At 42.6% G+C, this 18168-nt stretch overlaps 1 protein-coding gene across 4 annotated transcripts; it reads left to right on the top strand.

Moving 5' to 3' along the window:
- The first annotated feature begins 658 nt into the window (after positions 1-658).
- OSCP1 (organic solute carrier partner 1) lies at positions 659-16832 on the top strand. Of its 4 annotated transcripts, none has more exons than XM_060784042.2 (11): positions 659-918; positions 3696-3725; positions 6887-7041; positions 8832-8999; positions 9432-9512; positions 9672-9775; positions 11090-11218; positions 11305-11374; positions 13737-13876; positions 14203-14266; positions 16222-16832. In XM_060784042.2, the coding sequence occupies exons 1-11, from the start codon at positions 807-809 to the stop codon at positions 16342-16344; spliced, it is 1176 nt and encodes a 391-aa protein (XP_060640025.1). In that variant the 5' UTR covers positions 659-806; the 3' UTR covers positions 16345-16832. The 4 variants fall into 4 exon arrangements, with proteins under 4 accessions (XP_060640025.1, XP_060640027.1, XP_060640029.1 ...); XM_060784045.2 differs by lacking the exon at positions 659-918 and adding an exon at positions 3365-3442; XM_060784044.2 differs by lacking the exon at positions 3696-3725 and having other exon boundaries at positions 660-918.
- Positions 16833-18168: the final 1336 nt, after the last annotated feature.

Here is an 18168-nt window from a genome sequence, read left to right as displayed (position 1 = left end):
CCAGGTCTTTAGTTTTTTCCTAAACGCTAGAAGGGAAGTCGTCGATCTGATCTCCCCGGGGAGTGAGTTCCACAGGTGGGGGGCCACCACTGAGAAGGCCCTGCTCCTCGTCCCCGCCAGCCTCACTTGTGCCACTGGCGGGGTTGAGAGCAGGGCCTCCCCAGAAGATCTTAAACTTCGAGGTGGGACGTAGAGGGAGATGCGTTCGGACAAATACACTGGGCCGGAACCGTATAGGGTTTTGTAGGTCAAAACCAGCACTTTGAATTGTGCTCGGAATTGGATCGGCAGCCAGTGGAGCTGACGCAACAGGGGGGGGGGTGCTCCCTGTACGCCGCTCCGGTGAGCAATCTGGCTGCTTCTCGCTGGACTAGTTGAAGTTTCCGAGCAGTCTTCAAAGGCAACCCCACGTAGAGTGCGTTGCAGTAATCCAACCGGGACGTGACAAGAGCGTGGACCACCGTGGTCAATCACCACTGGGACCACCTTGACCGGTTTGTGCCACAGTATTATTATTATTATTATTATTATTATTATTATTGTGGGTGGGGGATATTTATTTATCGTGTCAGAAGCGAATTTGTGGGCGGGAAATGAGATATGACTATAAGCCCCGCCCTCGACGTTGACGACACCGGGCTTGAAAGAGGCAACAAGCTTCTTCCCCGTTGGTGCCTCCGTTGCCGTGGCAACGGGGCCTGCGCGTCCAGGCGTTGCCGTCTCCCTTCGCAGCAAGAGGCACCTTAGCGGCGGCGGCGGCGGCGGCCGGGCTCTGCTCTCCTTCCACCGGAGCTGAAGCCGGCGCCATGTCTCTGCGGACGCTGCCGCTGCTGGTGCTCAACCTGGGCGGGGAGATGCTTTACATCGTGGACCAGCGGCTCCGGGCCCAGAGCATCCCAGGAGACAAGGCCCGCCAAGGTCAGCCGAAGAAGGTCTCACCCCCCCCCCCCCCCACCCACCCCCTCAATCTCGACTTAGAAACCCCCAGAGTCGGACACAACTAGACTCAATGTCAGGGGAATCTACCTTTACTTATTTGAATATAACCAATTGGTTTCTTCTCCCGAAATCAAGCTCATTCAGTCACTTATTATTATTATTATTATTATTTCTTTTATTACTTAAAAATAGCAATTTGCTCTCTTCTCAAATCAAGCTAACCCATGCATTCCTTATTATTATTATTATTATTATTATTATTATTTAAATATAACTATTTGTTCTCTTCTCCCAAAACCAAGCTCAGTCACTTATTATTATTATTATTATTACTTAAAAATAGCCATTTGCTCTCTTTTCCTCAAATCAAGCTCATTCACGCACTCCTAATTATTATTTAAATACAACCATTTGCTCTCTTTTCCCAAAATCAAGCTTATTCACTCACTGTTATTACTTAAATAAAAGAAATAATAACAATTTGCTCATTTCTCCCCAAATCAAGTGCATTCACGCACTTCTAATTATTATTATTATTATTATTATTATTATTATTATTTCATACATAATAAGATTAGTGTGCAGCAAACAAGGTCATTATGCTGGCTGTTGTATTGGATCACACATCGGTCACTTCCCAAGTGTCTTGGGCTGTGTGATGTATCAGCAAATAATCTGACTAGGATGACCTTTTGCAGCCGACAGGTGGTAATTTATTATTATTGTTATTATTATTATTTAAATATAACCATTTGCTCTCTTTTCCCAAAATCAAGCTTATTCACTCACTGTTATTACTTAAATAAAAGAAATAATAACAATTTGCTCTTTTCTCCCCAAATCAAGTGCATTCACGCACTTCTAATTATTATTATTATTATTATTATTATTTCATACATAATAAGATTAGTGTGCAGCAAACAAGGTCATTATGCTGGCTGTTGTATTGGATCACACATCGGTCACTTCCCAAGTGTCTTGGGCTGTGTGATGTATCAGCAAATAATCTGACTAGGATGACCTTTTGCAGCCGACAGGTGGTAATTTATTATTATTGTTATTATTATTATTTAAATATAACCATTTGCTCTCTTTTCCCAAAATCAAGCTTATTCACTCACTGTTATTACTTAAATAAAAGAAATAATAACAATTTGCTCTTTTCTCCCCAAATCAAGTGCATTCACGCACTTCTAATTATTATTATTATTATTATTATTTCATACATAATAAGATTAGTGTGCAGCAAACAAGGTCATTATGCTGGCTGTTGTATTGGATCACACATCGGTCACTTCCCAAGTGTCTTGGGCTGTGTGATGTATCAGCAAATAATCTGACTAGGATGACCTTTTGCAGCCGACAGGTGGTAATTTATTATTATTGTTATTATTATTATTTAAATATAACCATTTGCTCTCTTTTCCCAAAATCAAGCTTATTCACTCACTGTTATTACTTAAATAAAAGAAATAATAACAATTTGCTCTTTTCTCCCCAAATCAAGTGCATTCACGCACTTCTAATTATTATTATTATTATTATTATTTCATACATAATAAGATTAGTGTGCAGCAAACAAGGTCATTATGCTGGCTGTTGTATTGGATCACACATCGGTCACTTCCCAAGTGTCTTGGGCTGTGTGATGTATCAGCAAATAATCCGACTAGGGTGGCCTTTTGCAGCTGACAGGTGGTAATATATTATTATTATTATTATTATTATTATTTAAATATAACCATTTGCTTCTCCCAAAACCAAGCTCAGTCACTTATTATTATTATTATATTTCTTTTATTACTTAAAAATAACCATTTGCTCTCTTCTCCCAAAATCAAGCTCATTCACACACTTCTATTTATTTATTTATTTACTTACTTACTTAAAATAATCATTTGCTCTCTTCTCCCCAAATCAAGCTCATACACACACTTATTATTATTATTATTACGATTACTATTACTTTTTTCTTACTTAAAAATAAGACAACCTGGCAAAATGGAACTACCTAAAATAATCCTCCACCTTGTGCGACTGTGGAGCAGAAAAAACAACTCCACACCTGTATGCTTGTGCACAATGCCCTGCCTCATGTGCAATGAAGAATTGTTTAAAGCTACAGACAATGCAGTCACTGTTGCCCGGTTTTGGTCAAAAATGGTTTAGCCACTTGTGCTAGTTCTATTTTTATCAGTTTTATACTTATGTATGCAAAGCTTTTGACATGAAATAAAATAAATTACTTTAACATAACCATATGCTCTCTTCTCCCCAAAATGAAGCTCATCCACATCCTTGTGACTTTCGTTTTGATTAATACTTGTATTACTTCATGATAATGATTTGCCCTCTTTGCAATACACTGAGATAGTGTTTGGGGGGGGGGGGGGAGTGGATTCTTTCCTTCAGGTGCATCCATACTATGGTATTAATGAACTTTAACTTGGATGACGTAATTCTATGGGAGCCTGTGAGTTGGGACACCAGTAGTCTTTGGCAGGTAAGGCATTATGAAACTGCATATCCCAGGATTCTGTAGCATTGAGTCAAGGAGAGTCAAGCTGCATTTATTCTCCAGTGTAGATGCACTCTTAGTAAAACTCGTCAGGATTCCATAGCAGTGAAAGTTTTGCCAAACTGCATTCATTCCACAGTGTAGATGTGCCCCCTATTCCCCTTTCTTCACCCTGGTTCACAGCGTGTTGTTCGTAGCCCTTGACCCGTCGCTCTTTTCTATTTTATGCTTCGTGTAGATGAATGGACTGATGGGGACAGGAGACGAGGTACTGTCATTTATTTAGCCCCCTCCTCACCTTTCATAAAGGCACCCCTTTTTATTGCACTTTTTATAAACCCCATCCTTTGCATACACAGAGAGATACCATTGGAAGATCCCTTACACATTTGCATTTTCATGTGTATGAAGTACAGGCCTAAAATGTACTGGTACAATGTTTCTCTTAAAACCATAATTTGATGCTTTGGACAATGCTAGCAGTTCTATTAAAGTGTTCTAACTTGAGTTTGGGAGGTTAATCAACACACAGCTCAGCTACTGTTGACAGGTGATGACTATCATATTATATTAAACGCGCAAACTACCAAATTGCACCTGTTAGTACATTGAAATGCAGGAGCTATTCTTTGTGATGCACCTGCTAGTTCATTGAAATGCAGGAGCTGTTCTGTGTGACGAAAGAGTCAATCCTGAACTGTCAGACATTATTCTGAACTGCGTGCAGGACCTCTTTCTGTGTCCTTGCACAAAAAGACACAAAGCATCCCCTGTTGCTTCACTGCTGTCTCACTGGCAACTGATGCGCTGCATGCAAAAGCAAACAGAAACGACACTTGCAGAAGTGCCATCGAAAGAGGCACTTTGAGAATTCAGTGCACCGAATTCTCTGTTGGCTCATTTGTCGTCTCCCTTCTATCTATGGGAGAAGCATTCATCTGCATGAGTCTCCTACCTGAGCATCGTTCATGGGCAAAACACAGTGAGGGGATGCGCATGCTGTTGCCGTGCCAGGCTCTTCCCAGCTCTCATCATCTTCCTATAATGCTACTAAAGTAATCACTGGTCTCTCAGTTATTGCAGCCGGCTGCCATGAGTTATCTTCTCCTAATGCTTTTTTTTCTTTTCTGGATTAAATCCCAAACTTTTGTCATTGTGTCTTCTGGCATTCTAGTATATGTTTGGGTGGCAATCCTTAATACAAATCTTTCTTGCTTCACTTTTAGTAGACATGGAGTGAGTGCTTATCACCCTAGAGCTGAAAGAGTAGGCATCTTATCTGAAATCATGTGGCTGCGTTCTGCAGAATTCTGGGACTTATAGTTTAGTGAGCTGAGCAATTCAAAGGCCCTTCCTTTCCCTAAACTACAAGCTCCAAGATTCTGCAGGAGGTAGCCACAAGTTTCAGATGGAAAGCATGCGTTTTGCCTACTCTTTAAACCAGGGGTCCTCAAACTAAGGCCTGGGGGCCGGATACGGCCCTCCAACGTCATTTACCCAGCCCTCGCTCAGGGTCAATCTAAGTCTGAAACGACTTGAAAGCACACAACAACAACAACAATCCTATCTAATCAGCTAAAAGCAGGCCCACCCTTTCCATTGAAATACTAATAAGTTTATATTTGTTAAAATTGTTCATTTTAATTATTGTATTGTTTTTAAGTGTTTTTTGCACTACAAATAAGGTATGTGCAGTGTGCATAGGAATTTGTTCTTTTTTTTCTTCAAATTATAATCCAGCCCTCCAACCGTTTGAGGGACTGTGACCTGGCCCTCTGTTTACAAAGTTTGAGGACCCCTGCTTTAAACTCTAGGGTGATACCATGGACAATTTAACAGGGAGAAGCCGGAAGAGTTTCTGAAGTCAACCCCACAAGTTTGGGCCAACCCATGCCTCCTTTTCTTTTTTTTCTTCATGTTGTACATTCTCTTGCAAATAAATAAGGATAGGGGAAAAGAGTATCTGCGGTTTTTCAAACCAAGCATTTGGTCTACCTGAGAATTCAGTTTGTGTGTCGTAGGGAAGTTTGAACAGTAGGTTCTTAACTGTCTGTGGGAAATGGCTACCTGCAAGGCTATGATCTGTGGCTGTAATTTGTAACTTTCACTGGTGGCTGCAGGACAGCTGTTTTGGGGGAGCCGATGGTAGGAACAAGGATCGGTTCTGGAGAATGGAACAATTCTGTGTGGGGAATACTTTGAGACTTTTCACTGTCACTGGGAAACAGCCAGTGCAACTTCAGATCTTAGGGATCTGCAGAAAGGCTTTTGGGTTCCACACTCAGCCGTGGAGTAGCCTTTGCCAAGCTCCTTGCCTTTGAAGTCTCAAAGAAAGCTGCTTCTCTTGTAACCTGTTGAGGTTTGTCTCTGAATCGGCATACCTGTCCCCAAGGGGTCTGCACTTAACAACTTGTTCTGAAAACTTTGCTGAAATAACTGCTATAGCCTGACAGAATGGTTTGGGAGGCCAGTGTTTACATCCTTTCAGCCATGGAAATCCACAAGGTCATGCCACATTCAAGGGAAGGCAATAGCAATAAATCCACCCAAAAAGAAGGCCGCCAGGGATTGGAGTCGGCTTGAAGGCCCATCCCAGCAGCAACCCATAGCAAGAGATGGTTCAAGTAGTAGAAGCTTCGTAATTGAAACAGTGACGCCAACAATGTGGTGGGAGTGTGATTTTAGCTTGGTCCACTTCCCACGGAAGAGGGAAGAAGAGGGGGAATGAGTGAGAAATAAAATTCGTAGTCATTATGATCAGTACTGACACTTTTTTAATTTGGTGACTCATCCTGAGTCTCCTCCAGAGTTCAGTCTCTGGGACCACCAACTCTCACAGCTGCATTGAATATCTGCTTTGCCAATGGAAGGTCTGTTAGCGGTAGAGGATATCTAATGCACTTCTTGATAGTGTCCCTTGTTAGCATCGATATCAGCTAAAGTGCTGAGATCAGTGCCTTTTTATCCTGGTTGCGGGAAGGAAAATTCCTATCATTTACAAATCCAGAAGAAGACTCAGAATCAGCTCCCTGCCCTTTGACTTTTGGGGCTGTAACACACTCTGCTTGGAGTGTGGAAGCATTTCCCCTCTTTCAGTCATGGCTTCTGGCTGGAGGAGCTGCTGAAGCCCCAGAGCCTTGGGGAAAATGGAGGGCAGTCTCAAGGACAACCTCTCTGAGATTCTTTGACACCAACAGCAGTGTCAAAAGTGCCGGCACCACAAGGCAAGTAAGACTTCCATGTAGATCTTTTCGAGAGAGATTCAGAAGGGAATGCACATCCTTTCAGGGGAACATCTATGGGGCATGGTGGTGTTCCATTTTCAGTTACTTTGCCCAATCATCTTCCCCATGGGCTGGTAGTCTGGGTCTGCAACCAAACTGGAGCCCACCAGTTCCTGATGGGGTTTGTTCTTTTTTGTCTTTTCAGTCATGAACGACATCATTGGGGGCATATTCAACAAAAAGTTTATGGATGAGCTGTTTAAGCCACAGGAGCTCTATTCCCGGAAGGCCCTGAGGACCGTCTTTGAGCGCCTGGTCCATGCCTCTATCATGAGACTGAACGCACCCAGCATGGACAAGGTGAGAGGTCAGACTCTTCCGCTTCACCAGGTAAACCAAGGGGAAACACTCCCTCTATCAGCAAACACTCTCAATCCAGTGACACCAAGAGACTCATGGGCTGAATTTGAACACACTGCTCAGTGGTGAAGCAGTTGAACCCCTATCTTGTGCCCAGCATATGTGTCTCATTGCATCAGCCTCACAGTCTAGAGCTTTTGCAATAACGTCATTAACCCTAAGCTGCTACAGTAAAGTGTCAAGACTTGCACATAGGAGGAAGGCATTGCACAAGTGACCAATCACACCCAGTTTTTTCTTTCTCACACAGACCTAATACACCAAATCATAACAATCCTCCCACACACCAATCCGAGTCATACACATCACTCATCTGCCCTTAATTCACTCACAGATGACTAAAACACAACATTCTCTCTCTGTTTTGGGGAAAAACAGCTACAAGCATTAAGCATAGATACGTGGATCACATGTAATTGTCTGCTTCCCATTTTGTTTCATTTTATCAGATGCCAAGAGAGCCTTTGATATTCCAAATCAATCTCCAAAAATGGTCAAATGGGCTAACAAGTTAATACTTAATCTATAAGCCAAAGGAATTCCAGATCAATTGAAGCAGCAGTCTTCCATGAAAAGGAACTTAGCCTATCCTGGACAGCATCTCCATCATGAGACCAGATTTTATCATTTAAGACCACATATTGGCTTCTGTGTGGCCAAAGAGAACTTGTGGCAGCCAGGAGTAGTTTCATGTTTTCATTCAGAAAGTCAGGCCCACCATCTACCTACTTCTTGGCTCAAATTATTGCAAGGGACTCTTCATGGAGAGGCCTTTGCGGAGTGAGGACACTCTGGAAACTGCTTGGTGAAGTTCCAAGGGCTGCATTGTCACACAGTTCATTTCCAGGCCCAATTCAGAGTGCTGGCAATTCCCTTTGAAGCTCTAAATGGATTGAGCTGAGTGGCTTTCAAGAGCCACTTCCTCCCTGAACAGACAGAGAGCTCCTTCAAAGTTGCCCAGGAGAGAACTTCTTGGTGGTAACACCTGAATTTTTTTTTAAAACGTCCCTGCCACTGAAATACATGTGGCCCATTTGTTATTCTCTGTCATTTCTCCTGCCAGATCCAAGCTTTGGGTAATTTGATCCCGTCCTTTCAGGCTCTCTTGCTCCTCTCTCTTAAAGAAAACTTGCTAATTTTTAAAATTCATTTGGCAACATTTTGTAAGCTGCCTTGAGTGGGATTGAAGTAAAGGTTTTCCCTTTACATTAAGTCTAGTCATGTCCGACTCTGCGGAGTGGTGCTTATCTCCTTTTCTAAGCCGAAGAGCTGGCATTGTCCGTAGACACCTCCAAGGTCATGTGGCCAGCATGACTTCGTGGAGCACCATTACCTTCCCGACAAAGCAGTACCTATTGATCTACTCACATTTGCATGCTTAGAACTGCTAGGTTGGTAGAAGCTCTGGCAAACAGTGGGAGCTCACCCCGCTCCCTGGATTCAAACCACCAAATTCATCAGCTCAGCAGTTTAACCCGCTGCGCCACCAGGGGTTCCCTGGGATTAAAGTACAGTCAAATAAATATGCTGCTGGGAACTCCTTGAGTGTGAATTGCCATATGTACTGCCTGCTTTCTGTCAGGCATTTAATGATGTATTGGAAAGTAGCAAAGGTCAGAGGGAAGTCCCTTTAGCCAGATGGGAAGTGTCTGCCAGCATGAGGAGTACCTGACAAGGCTGCAGCCTGGAAGGTTGTGGTGTAATTGGATTCCACTTGCCTTCCTTTTCAGCTCTACGACCTCATGACCATGGCGTTCAAGTACCAGGTCCTGCTCAGCCCTCGCCCCAAGGACCTTCTCCTCATCACCTTCAACCATCTGGACACCATCAAGGAGTTCATCTACGAGTCGCCCAAGACCCTCACCCAGGTGGACATCACCTTCCGAAGGCTCATCGATGTAAGGGCACTTCATATGGCTTGGCTGCTCCGTTCACACTTAGAGTCTGACTGCCCAGGATTTGAGTGCAATGGCAGAAAAAGTACTCAAGGGTGAAGCAAATTGGTACCCAGCTCTGGGGTTACTTTTTCTGCTTCTTGACTGCCCCACTGGTCACAGTGGGATTTGCATATTGTTCAACAAGATAATGTGTGCCATTTTCTAAGATGAGGAAGAAAAAGGATGTGGGAAAAGACAGGTTGTAATGACCGCAACTCCCATGATCCCTTATTGGAAGAGGCTGGTAGGAGATGTAAGTAGAGGATCAGAGGTTCGTTGTACATATTCAGTTGGTACTTAGTGACGTTGGATGAAGCATTTGCCTAACATCCATGTGAACATCAGTGGCTGTGGTCTAGAGGCAAAAACATCTGTTCTGAATCTGTTTTTCAGACGTATGGCTCTCTCTCTGCTGGGGAATTTCAGCTAATCCGGCAAACGTTGCTCATCTTCTTCCAGGACATACACATCCGGGTGAGCATGTTCTGTTGTCCTCCTCCCAGAGCATATGGCAGCAGAACAATAAAGCACAGTGAAGTGGCAGCATATGATAGGCTTGTTCAGAGGTGGCAGTGGTTACTGAGAATCTCTGCTTTACTGATGAGGGCTTTCTTGGCTGCCCCCACTCCCCAGGTTTCCATCCTCTTGAAAGATAAAGTGCAGAACTCCAATGGACATTTTGTGCTGCCAACCTCGGGCCCCGTTCCTTGGGGAACAGATGTCCCAGGAGTCATCAGGTGAGGATTCAATCCCTGCTTTTTTAGTATCCCCACCAGGTAGAGTTAGCCTTTTGTCCCAAACTGAGAAAGAAAGTATTTTTTAAAAATCCTTTTTATTGAATATTACTTTATACATTATAGTTGAAAGAGATGGGCTAAAAGTAGGTGAGATATGAATGGGGCAGCAGTTCTCAACCTGGGGTTTGGGACCCCTGGGGGGTGTTGCGAGGGGGTGTCAGAGGGGTCTCCAAAGACCATCAGAAAACACACTATTTCTGTTGGTCATGGGGGTTCTGTGTGGGAAGTTTGGCCCAGTACTATTGTTGATGAGGTTCAGAATGCTCTTTGATTGTAGGTGAACCATAAATCCCAGTAACTACAACTCCCAAATGTCAAGGTCTATTTCCCCCAAGCTCCACCAGTCTTCACATTTGGATATATTGAGTATTCATGCTGTACCAGTGGTATATAACTCCACAAAAACTAGGAAGGTTCTACAAAAATATGCAAATATGAAAACAGACGGCAAATCCTCCCACTAAAAGCCCTCCTCTGCTGCAATTGGCTGGCCTCTCAGCCAAGGGGAGGGCAGTTTCTGAGACAAGTTCTATGTGGCAGGTTTACTAGCTCCATCACCAGTTTGGTACACAGTGCCCTTGGAGGGTTGGTGAACTACAACTCCCAAAATTCAAAAAGAACTCCCCCCAACCCCAGCAGTATGCAATGTTGGCCATTGTGTGGGTGGTGTGCCAATTTTGGTGCAGATCCATTGTGGATTGAGTTCAGAATGCTCTTTGATTGTAGGTGAACTATAAATCCCAGCAACTACAACGCCCAAATGTCAAGGTCTATTTTCCCCAAACTCCACCAAGATTCACATTTAGGCATATTGAGTATTTGTGCCAAGTTTGGTCCAGATCCATCATTGTTTGAGTCTACATTGCTCTCTGAATGTAGGTGAACTAAGTAAGTATATGTGTATGATTTAAAAGTGTATGTGTATATGTGTATGATTTAAAATAAAATTGGTACAAAATCTGGAATTTGTGATTCCAGATGTATTCCCATTCTTCCAACTTTATTTGGCGACCTATATTGGTAGCCCATTTAATCATGCATTCATTTACCTGTTCCATTTCTATACTCCATTCTAACAGGTTCTTATAAATTTTCATAACTATTTTCTTATTTGAGAGAAAGTTTTTAAATGAGATCACCTTCCACAAACTCTCCATTCTCTCCTGCTAGAAAGAGTCTTTCCCCCTCTTTTTCTTAAGACCAAACTAGTGGTGCCCAGCCCAGAGCCAGTGTCTCTGTTTTCCCATCCCACAGGCTTTTCAACAGTAAAGGAGATGAAATCCAACGGACCGAGTTTCCTCAAGGTGGAAATTATGTCCTGCCTTACCGGGAAGGCTCCTTCGACCTCCACGGAGACAGGGTCATTAAATTGGGGACAAATATGTAAGCTGTGCCACGCCAACCTTAATTCTATTTGGGATCTTCTAGCTATTTTGTGGTATCTGAAACCTTTTGCCAATTTCCTCTAGATACAGCATCAGCCGCCCTGTAGAGACAGATACATCGGGGGCCGCCAAAAACTTGGTCTCCCGTGTAAAGGTCAGTACCTTTACTTGACCCTCTTTAAGTTTTGCTATGTATCGAGTTCCTCACTTGAGTCTTCTTTTTCTCTTTAATGTATTACTTATTCATGTATTTTAGTGTATGCTTATCACCTCTCAGCCTACAAGGGAGGCCAGGGCAATGTAAAAAGGAAACAAGTTTTTTAAAAACTGCTTAGAAACAGACTAAAATAAGTTTTGCATATATCTCTTTTTAAGTCAGGGAATGCTGTGGTTTTAGCTATGAATTGTTTTTAATCGGTTTTTGACTGTTTGTAATACTGTTCAAATGTAATTTCCATATTAATGTTTGTATATTTTTAGGTTTTAGTTGTATTGTATTTGTTTTTATTGTGAACTGCTTTGAGTCTTTTTTAAAGAGATAAATTGGGATACATATGATGATGATAATGTTTGTGTGCGATTTACAAACTGGGTTGCTGTGAGTTTTCCGGGCTTATGTCCATGTTCAGCAAGTGCTCTGCTGTGGCTGACTTCTTTTTTTAAAAAAATAATTTTTTTTATTAACCACAAAAGAAACGCTATATACATAAGAAGAGGTGGAACAATATAGTGAAAGAAAAGTAGGAAATAAAGATGTATAAGTCTTAACAAAAACTGCTTCATTCTTTTCTTTAAGCCAGATTCTTTACAGCAATTCAACTTGTTCTCCTCTTTTTTTTTTCTAAACACCTAATAATTTTATTACATTTATATTCCTTTCATTACAAAAACAATCTCTATAATTCATATAATTACTTTTTTCCCTTTCCCCATTTGTGCTACTCCTTGTGCTCCCCATCTCCGTAGTTCTTCTTTTTTTTATACTCCCACCATAACCTCATTTCTTCTGGTGGGGGTTGGTTCCCATCTTCTTTCCTTAATGTTTCCTCAATAAATATTTTCCATATATTTTCAAAATCATTATCCTTCCTTAGGCCTTTTTTAACCTTTAAATTGCATGTTAATTTGTCATTTATTGCTAATTTCCAAATTTCCTTGTACCATTCTTCTATCTTAATTTCCACCTCTCCTTTCCAGTATTTTGCTATTAGTAGCCTTGCAGCCGTTAACAACATTGTTATCAGATTCTTTTCATTTTCCTTCCATTCATCTGTGTTGTAAATAGATAACAGTATAGTCGCTGGATTTCTATTAATTTTTTTCTTCATAATACTTTCTATTTCTACTATAACTTTTCCCCAGAAACTCTGTACATATTTGCATTGCCACCACCTGTGGCTGACTTCTCTTGTTGACTTAGTCTGCAGTGCCTATCATGTTCCTTGATTTGTGTTTGGGCAGTGTTGCATTTGGTGGTCCCTATGTAGAGTTGTCCACAGCTGCATGGTATACGCTAGGGACCACCAAACACATCACTGCCCAAACACGAATCAAGGAACATGAAAGGCACTGCAGACTAAGTCAACCAGAGAAGTCAGCCATAGCAGAGCACTTGATGAACCAACCTGGACACAGCATATTATTTGAGAAAACAGTAATGCTGGACCACCACCTAACAACCACCATGTCAGACTACACAGAAAAGCCATTGAAATCCACAAGCATGTGGACAATTTCAACAGAAAGGAGGAAATCATTAAAATGAACAAAATGTGGCTACCAGTATTATAAAACTCTATAAAGTCAGGGCAGTAAATAAAGAAAAACACTCACAAAAACAGGGGAATTCCAGACAGGAAAAAATCAGGGCCAGCTTACAACTCCCAACAAAGGATTTTCTCAGGCAAGAATCAGCCAGGCTTTACAGCTACAACGCCATTTGATACTAATCAAGGTGACCAAATGCAACATTCACATTTGCCTCAAACAGAGAAGAGTTCTTTCTCCCACCTGCATATTCCACAGATATATAACCCCCCCCCCCTTGCCTAGCTTCCAACAGATCTCACAACCTCTATGGATGCCTGCCATTGATGTGGGCAAAACTACAGGAGAGGATGCTTCTGAAACTTGGTCGTACAGCCCAGAAAACTCACAGCAACCCAGTGATTCTGCCCATGAAAGCCTTCGATAACAATTTACAAGCTGTCAGAATTCTACCTTGGTTTTAAGGAACAAAGACTGGATAGAACAAGATAGTCATCAGGAGGGATGGAGCCTTCCTCAGGCTTTATTTGATATGGGTTTTCTGTTCCTAGCCTTCTGCTATGTTCCTAGCCTTCTGCTATGATCAATCTTGTCAACCATTACTTTGTATATGTTTTAATGTGTATTTGTTTGAATGGTATAAGCTGCCTTGAGTCCCAGTTTTGGGGGGAAGCTGGGACATGAGCAAAGAAGCACTTTGCTCGCTGTCTGTGTAACAGGCCTGTTCTCATCCTCTTCTCTTTTTGCAGGAGAACACGGCCCCCAACCCTCTGGCGAAGGAAGAACTAAACCTCTTGGCCCGGCTGATGGGGGGCCTGGAGGTCAAGAAGCCCCCTGGCAATGAGGCTGGCTTCCGGCTGAACCTCTTCACCACAGACGAGGAGGAAGAGTATGGCTGGGGCCCTTTGGGGTTTTGACAGGGACTGGGCCTTCTTTCCACACTTAAGTCAGGCCTGGGCAGCCACTTGGGACTGGAGGAAGCCCCCTCACATGCACCTCTTGCTATAAATAATTGAGGGTTGTGGAAAACACTTTTAAGATGTAATACTACACAGAACTCGGTGGTCAGTACGTGTATATTTAACTAAGGGAGGTGATTGTGAAGCAGCCAAAGAATGACCTAACCAAAACATAGGTTATTGTAACCTAACCAAAAAAGGGCCATTTCTGTGGCCTTCCAATGAGCAACTGTGGCTCTTTCTCCTTTCCCTGCAGACATGCTGCCTTAACTCGCCCAGAGGAATTGACGTACCAAGTTATTAACATCCAAGCAGACCAGGTAGGCCCTTGCTGTTTGTGGAGCCCAGTATTTTTTGTTAATTAGGCTTGCTTCCTTCACTTGTAAGTATGAGCAAGGGAGCGCTTGAGTTTCACAATACTTTTGATCATTTAAATAAATCTCAGTTTCATAAAGGATAGTATGGGGGTGTTAATGCAGAGACTGCATTATTTTGTGAATACAATTTAAAAATAATGTTGTTAAATCAGTACAAGGGCTTCTCTTCTCCAGCAGGTACAAAGGCCAAAGCCCTTTCCTTGGGTTTGTTCCTGACATCCAGAAACAGTCTGGCTGCTTTGAAAGATTGTTCAGAAACTTCAGGTTTCTTTTATTTACCAAATCCTTATTATTACTTTTGAATACAGTAGCAATCCTCCCTGATTTTTGTATACAATATTAACCCCACCCCTGAAGTGTATCCCCTGTTTAAGGAGCTCCACTGGCTGCTGTTTATAATCCGGTCCCAATTCAAGGTGCAGGTTTTGACCTACAAAGCCCTGAACAGTTTGGGACCCACCTACCAGCGCGACTGCATTTCCGTCTATGAACCCACACTATCTCTTCGATCTTCCGGAGAGGCCCTTCTCTCACTCCCGCCTCCATCGCAAGCATGACTTGTGGGGACGAGGGAAAGGGCCTTCTCTGTGGTGGCCCCCCAGCTCTGGAATTCGCTCCCCAGAGATATTAGGCAAGCCCCCACCCTGGCAATCTTCAGGAGGAGCCTGAAAACTTGGCTGTTCCAATGTGCCTTCAATGATTGAATGTATGATAATCCCTGACCAAACTCTGTATAAAATGCCCTCAGAAGCACCTTATTTTCTAGTTTGTACAATCAAATCCTACCTCATCCCCCAGATCCCCTTCCCGATATTTTACACTGCCCTATCTCCCAGTGTTTTAAATTTTAATCCTTGAATTTGCTCTGCCCACTGTGATCATTTTTAGTGTTTAATGTTTTGATTTTTTACTGTTGTATTGCTTATTTCATTGGTTCTGTATTTTATGTTATTTTATTTCTTGATTTTTGTTGTGTTTTGTGTTATATTGTGTTTACTGTATTGATGGGCATGGCCTCATGTAAGCCACCCTGAGTCCCCTTTGGGGAGATGGTGGCGGGGTATTAATAAAGATTATTATTATTATTGTTGTTGTTGTTGTTGTTGTTTCCCCACAATTTGCCTTATTCATGATAGAACTTCATCCCAGAATCTCTGTGTTTGGGGACATATATTAACCCCAATGGAGGGTGACCCACCCTCCTGTTTGCCACTGTTCCTTGCTTTCCATGCCACAACACAGTCAGACGTATAAAGACCTGAATCTCCCTGGATGCGGCCCCTTTTCACTTGAGACATTTCATGTGACCCTGAGTATATATACGTTTATATAATAGGCATAGAAGTCAAACATTAATTGATAACACATCCGCATTTATAAGGCTTGCAAAACAGGTTGATTTCCCTTTTTATGAAGAACGTACAACTGAAGCATCTTCTGTGGAGTAGATGTGTGTCATTGTCTCAATCAGTCACTTTTACTTTGAATGTGTATTTATTGATTTTAACTGTATTTTTGAATACCAATGATATTTAATTCTCTTTTAATGTTTATATATTTGTATATTTTAAATTGTACTGAAATGTTTTTAATATAAGCCACTTTGATTCTCTTTGTTGAGAGAAAAAGCAGGGTATAAATAGATATCATAATAATAGGTGGCATTCAGAAAACTTTCCCTGGCTGCCAGTTTTTTTTTTCAGGACCCCAACGTTGACCTCAGGGGACCCTGCTTGGGGTCAAGACCCACAGTTTAAGAAGCAGTGCTCTAAACCATATAAAGTCATGGATCTCGCTGGCTAAGCCTGTCTTCAGATCCTCTGGGCTGCCCTTCTCCTTCTGTACCTTAAAAAGACCACTTTCTTACAGTGAATTGGACTCTCTTTTTTTGACAATAGGACCAGCAGCGGAACGAGGAGTTGGCACGCATCATGGGGGAGTTTGAGGAGGAGAAAGAGGGGGAGCCCCAGCCACCTAGCAGCAAAGGGGCTGACCTGCTGGCCATGATGGATGAGCTGTGACCAACGACCGGGCTTTTCCTGCCATCTCCATGCGGACAGCAATGCTTCTCGCAGCGCTGGCCTTAGGTTGAAGAGAGTGACCCTCCAGCCCATTCATCCCTCCATCTGTGGGGGCCCATTTGAGGGGCTTAGATGTGTTTGAGTCACCCGCCTTTTCTCCGGCTGGAAGAGAGGAGGCCCAAGCGAAGGGGGGCAAGGCAATGACCGAAGCCCCAGAGGTTGCCTTAAGGGTCAAAAGAGGGAGCAGCCAAAGAAAGCAGGCGGCATTCCAGTTTTGTGTGTGTTAAACCCGTGAGCCTAAAAACACATCCCATACCTGGAGAGGCAGCCTCATTAGGAGGCAAGTGAAAAACAAAACCCCTACCGTGTTGTTAGCTAGTCTGTGCATGTTTGCTGACTGGTGCAGAACCAACAGCCCTTCTTCACTCTAGGTTTGAGGATCAGGTCTGCCATCATGCCTAACTGTGGCAATAAAACCTAGAAAAGAATCTCTTTTGTCTTTTTTACTCCTCATGCCAACTACACTATGTAACAAGTTTGAAAAATGTTCTGTTCCTAGTTTGAAAGTGTTAAAAAAGGTAAAGGTTTCCCCTTGACATTAAGTCTAGTCGTGTCTGACTCTAGGGGTGGTGCTCATCTCTATTTCTAAGCTGTAGAGCCAGCGTTGTCCATATACGCATCCAAGGTCATGTGGCTGGCATGACTGCATGGAGTGTCCTTACCTTCCCACAGAAGCGGTACCTATTCATCTATTCACATTTGCATGTTTTTGAACTGCTAGGTTGGCAGATGCTGGACCTAACAGCGGGAGCTCACCCCACTCCCCAAATTCGAACTGCCAACCTTTCAGTCGGCAAGTTCAGCAGCTCAGTGGTTAAACCTTCTGTGCCACCAGGGGCTCCTTTTTGAAAGTGTTATTTCCTGTTTACTTTGAAAGTAGTTATTCTACTCCAGAAATGTCATTTTTGTGGCTGCCACAAACTATGTTGAATTGGTTGATGAGATATTCATTGAAGAACTAGAGCAGGGTGTGTTGCAGGATGTCCAGCAAAAACAAAGTTTTTTTCAGTTTAATAAACTTTCCCATGTTTTTATGATAGAACTAATTAGGAAATGACATTCTGTAACCTAGGAAAATTGTGTTATATAGTGCTATTTAAAAAGCCCTCATGTGCTCTTAAATGAGAAAAGAGAAATTTCTGATTCTGACCCAAGCAGCAGTGTCATGGGTTTTTAGTTTATCTTTTCTATTACCATTTCTTCACTCAAAAGCAATTTGGAAAATAAGTATTCTTTATATTGAAGGTATCACACTGGCAACGAAGATCCGCATAGTTAAAGCAATGGTATTCCCTGTAGCAACCTATGGATGCGAGAGCTGGACCATAAGGATGGCTGAGCGAAGGAAGATAGACAATTTTGAACTGTGGTGCTAGAGAAAAATTCTGAAAGTGCCTTGGTCCGCAAGAAGATCCAACCAGTCCATACTCCAGGAAATAAAGCCCGACTGCTCACTGGAGGGAAGGATATTAGAGGCAAAGTTGAAGTACTTTGGCTACATAATGAGAAAACAGGAAAGCTTAGAGAAGACAAAATTCTGGGGGAAATGGAAGGAAAAAGGCAGCGGGGCCGACCAAGGACAAGATGGATCGATGGTACCCTTGAAGTGACTGCCTTGACCTTGAAGGAGCTGGGAGTGGCCATGGCTTACAGGGAGCTCCAGCATGGGCTGGTTCATGAGGTCACGAAGAGTCGGAAGCAACTGAACGAATAAACAACAAAATATTGAATGTGGAAGATTTTCTCAAGTATCCCATCTGCAAA

This window comes from Anolis sagrei, chromosome X (assembly GCF_037176765.1).
Source record: "Anolis sagrei isolate rAnoSag1 chromosome X, rAnoSag1.mat, whole genome shotgun sequence".
Classification (NCBI taxonomy): domain Eukaryota; kingdom Metazoa; phylum Chordata; class Lepidosauria; order Squamata; family Dactyloidae; genus Anolis; species Anolis sagrei.
The sequence above is the reverse complement of the archived record's forward strand: the minus strand, read 5'-3'. Positions and strand labels throughout refer to the sequence as shown.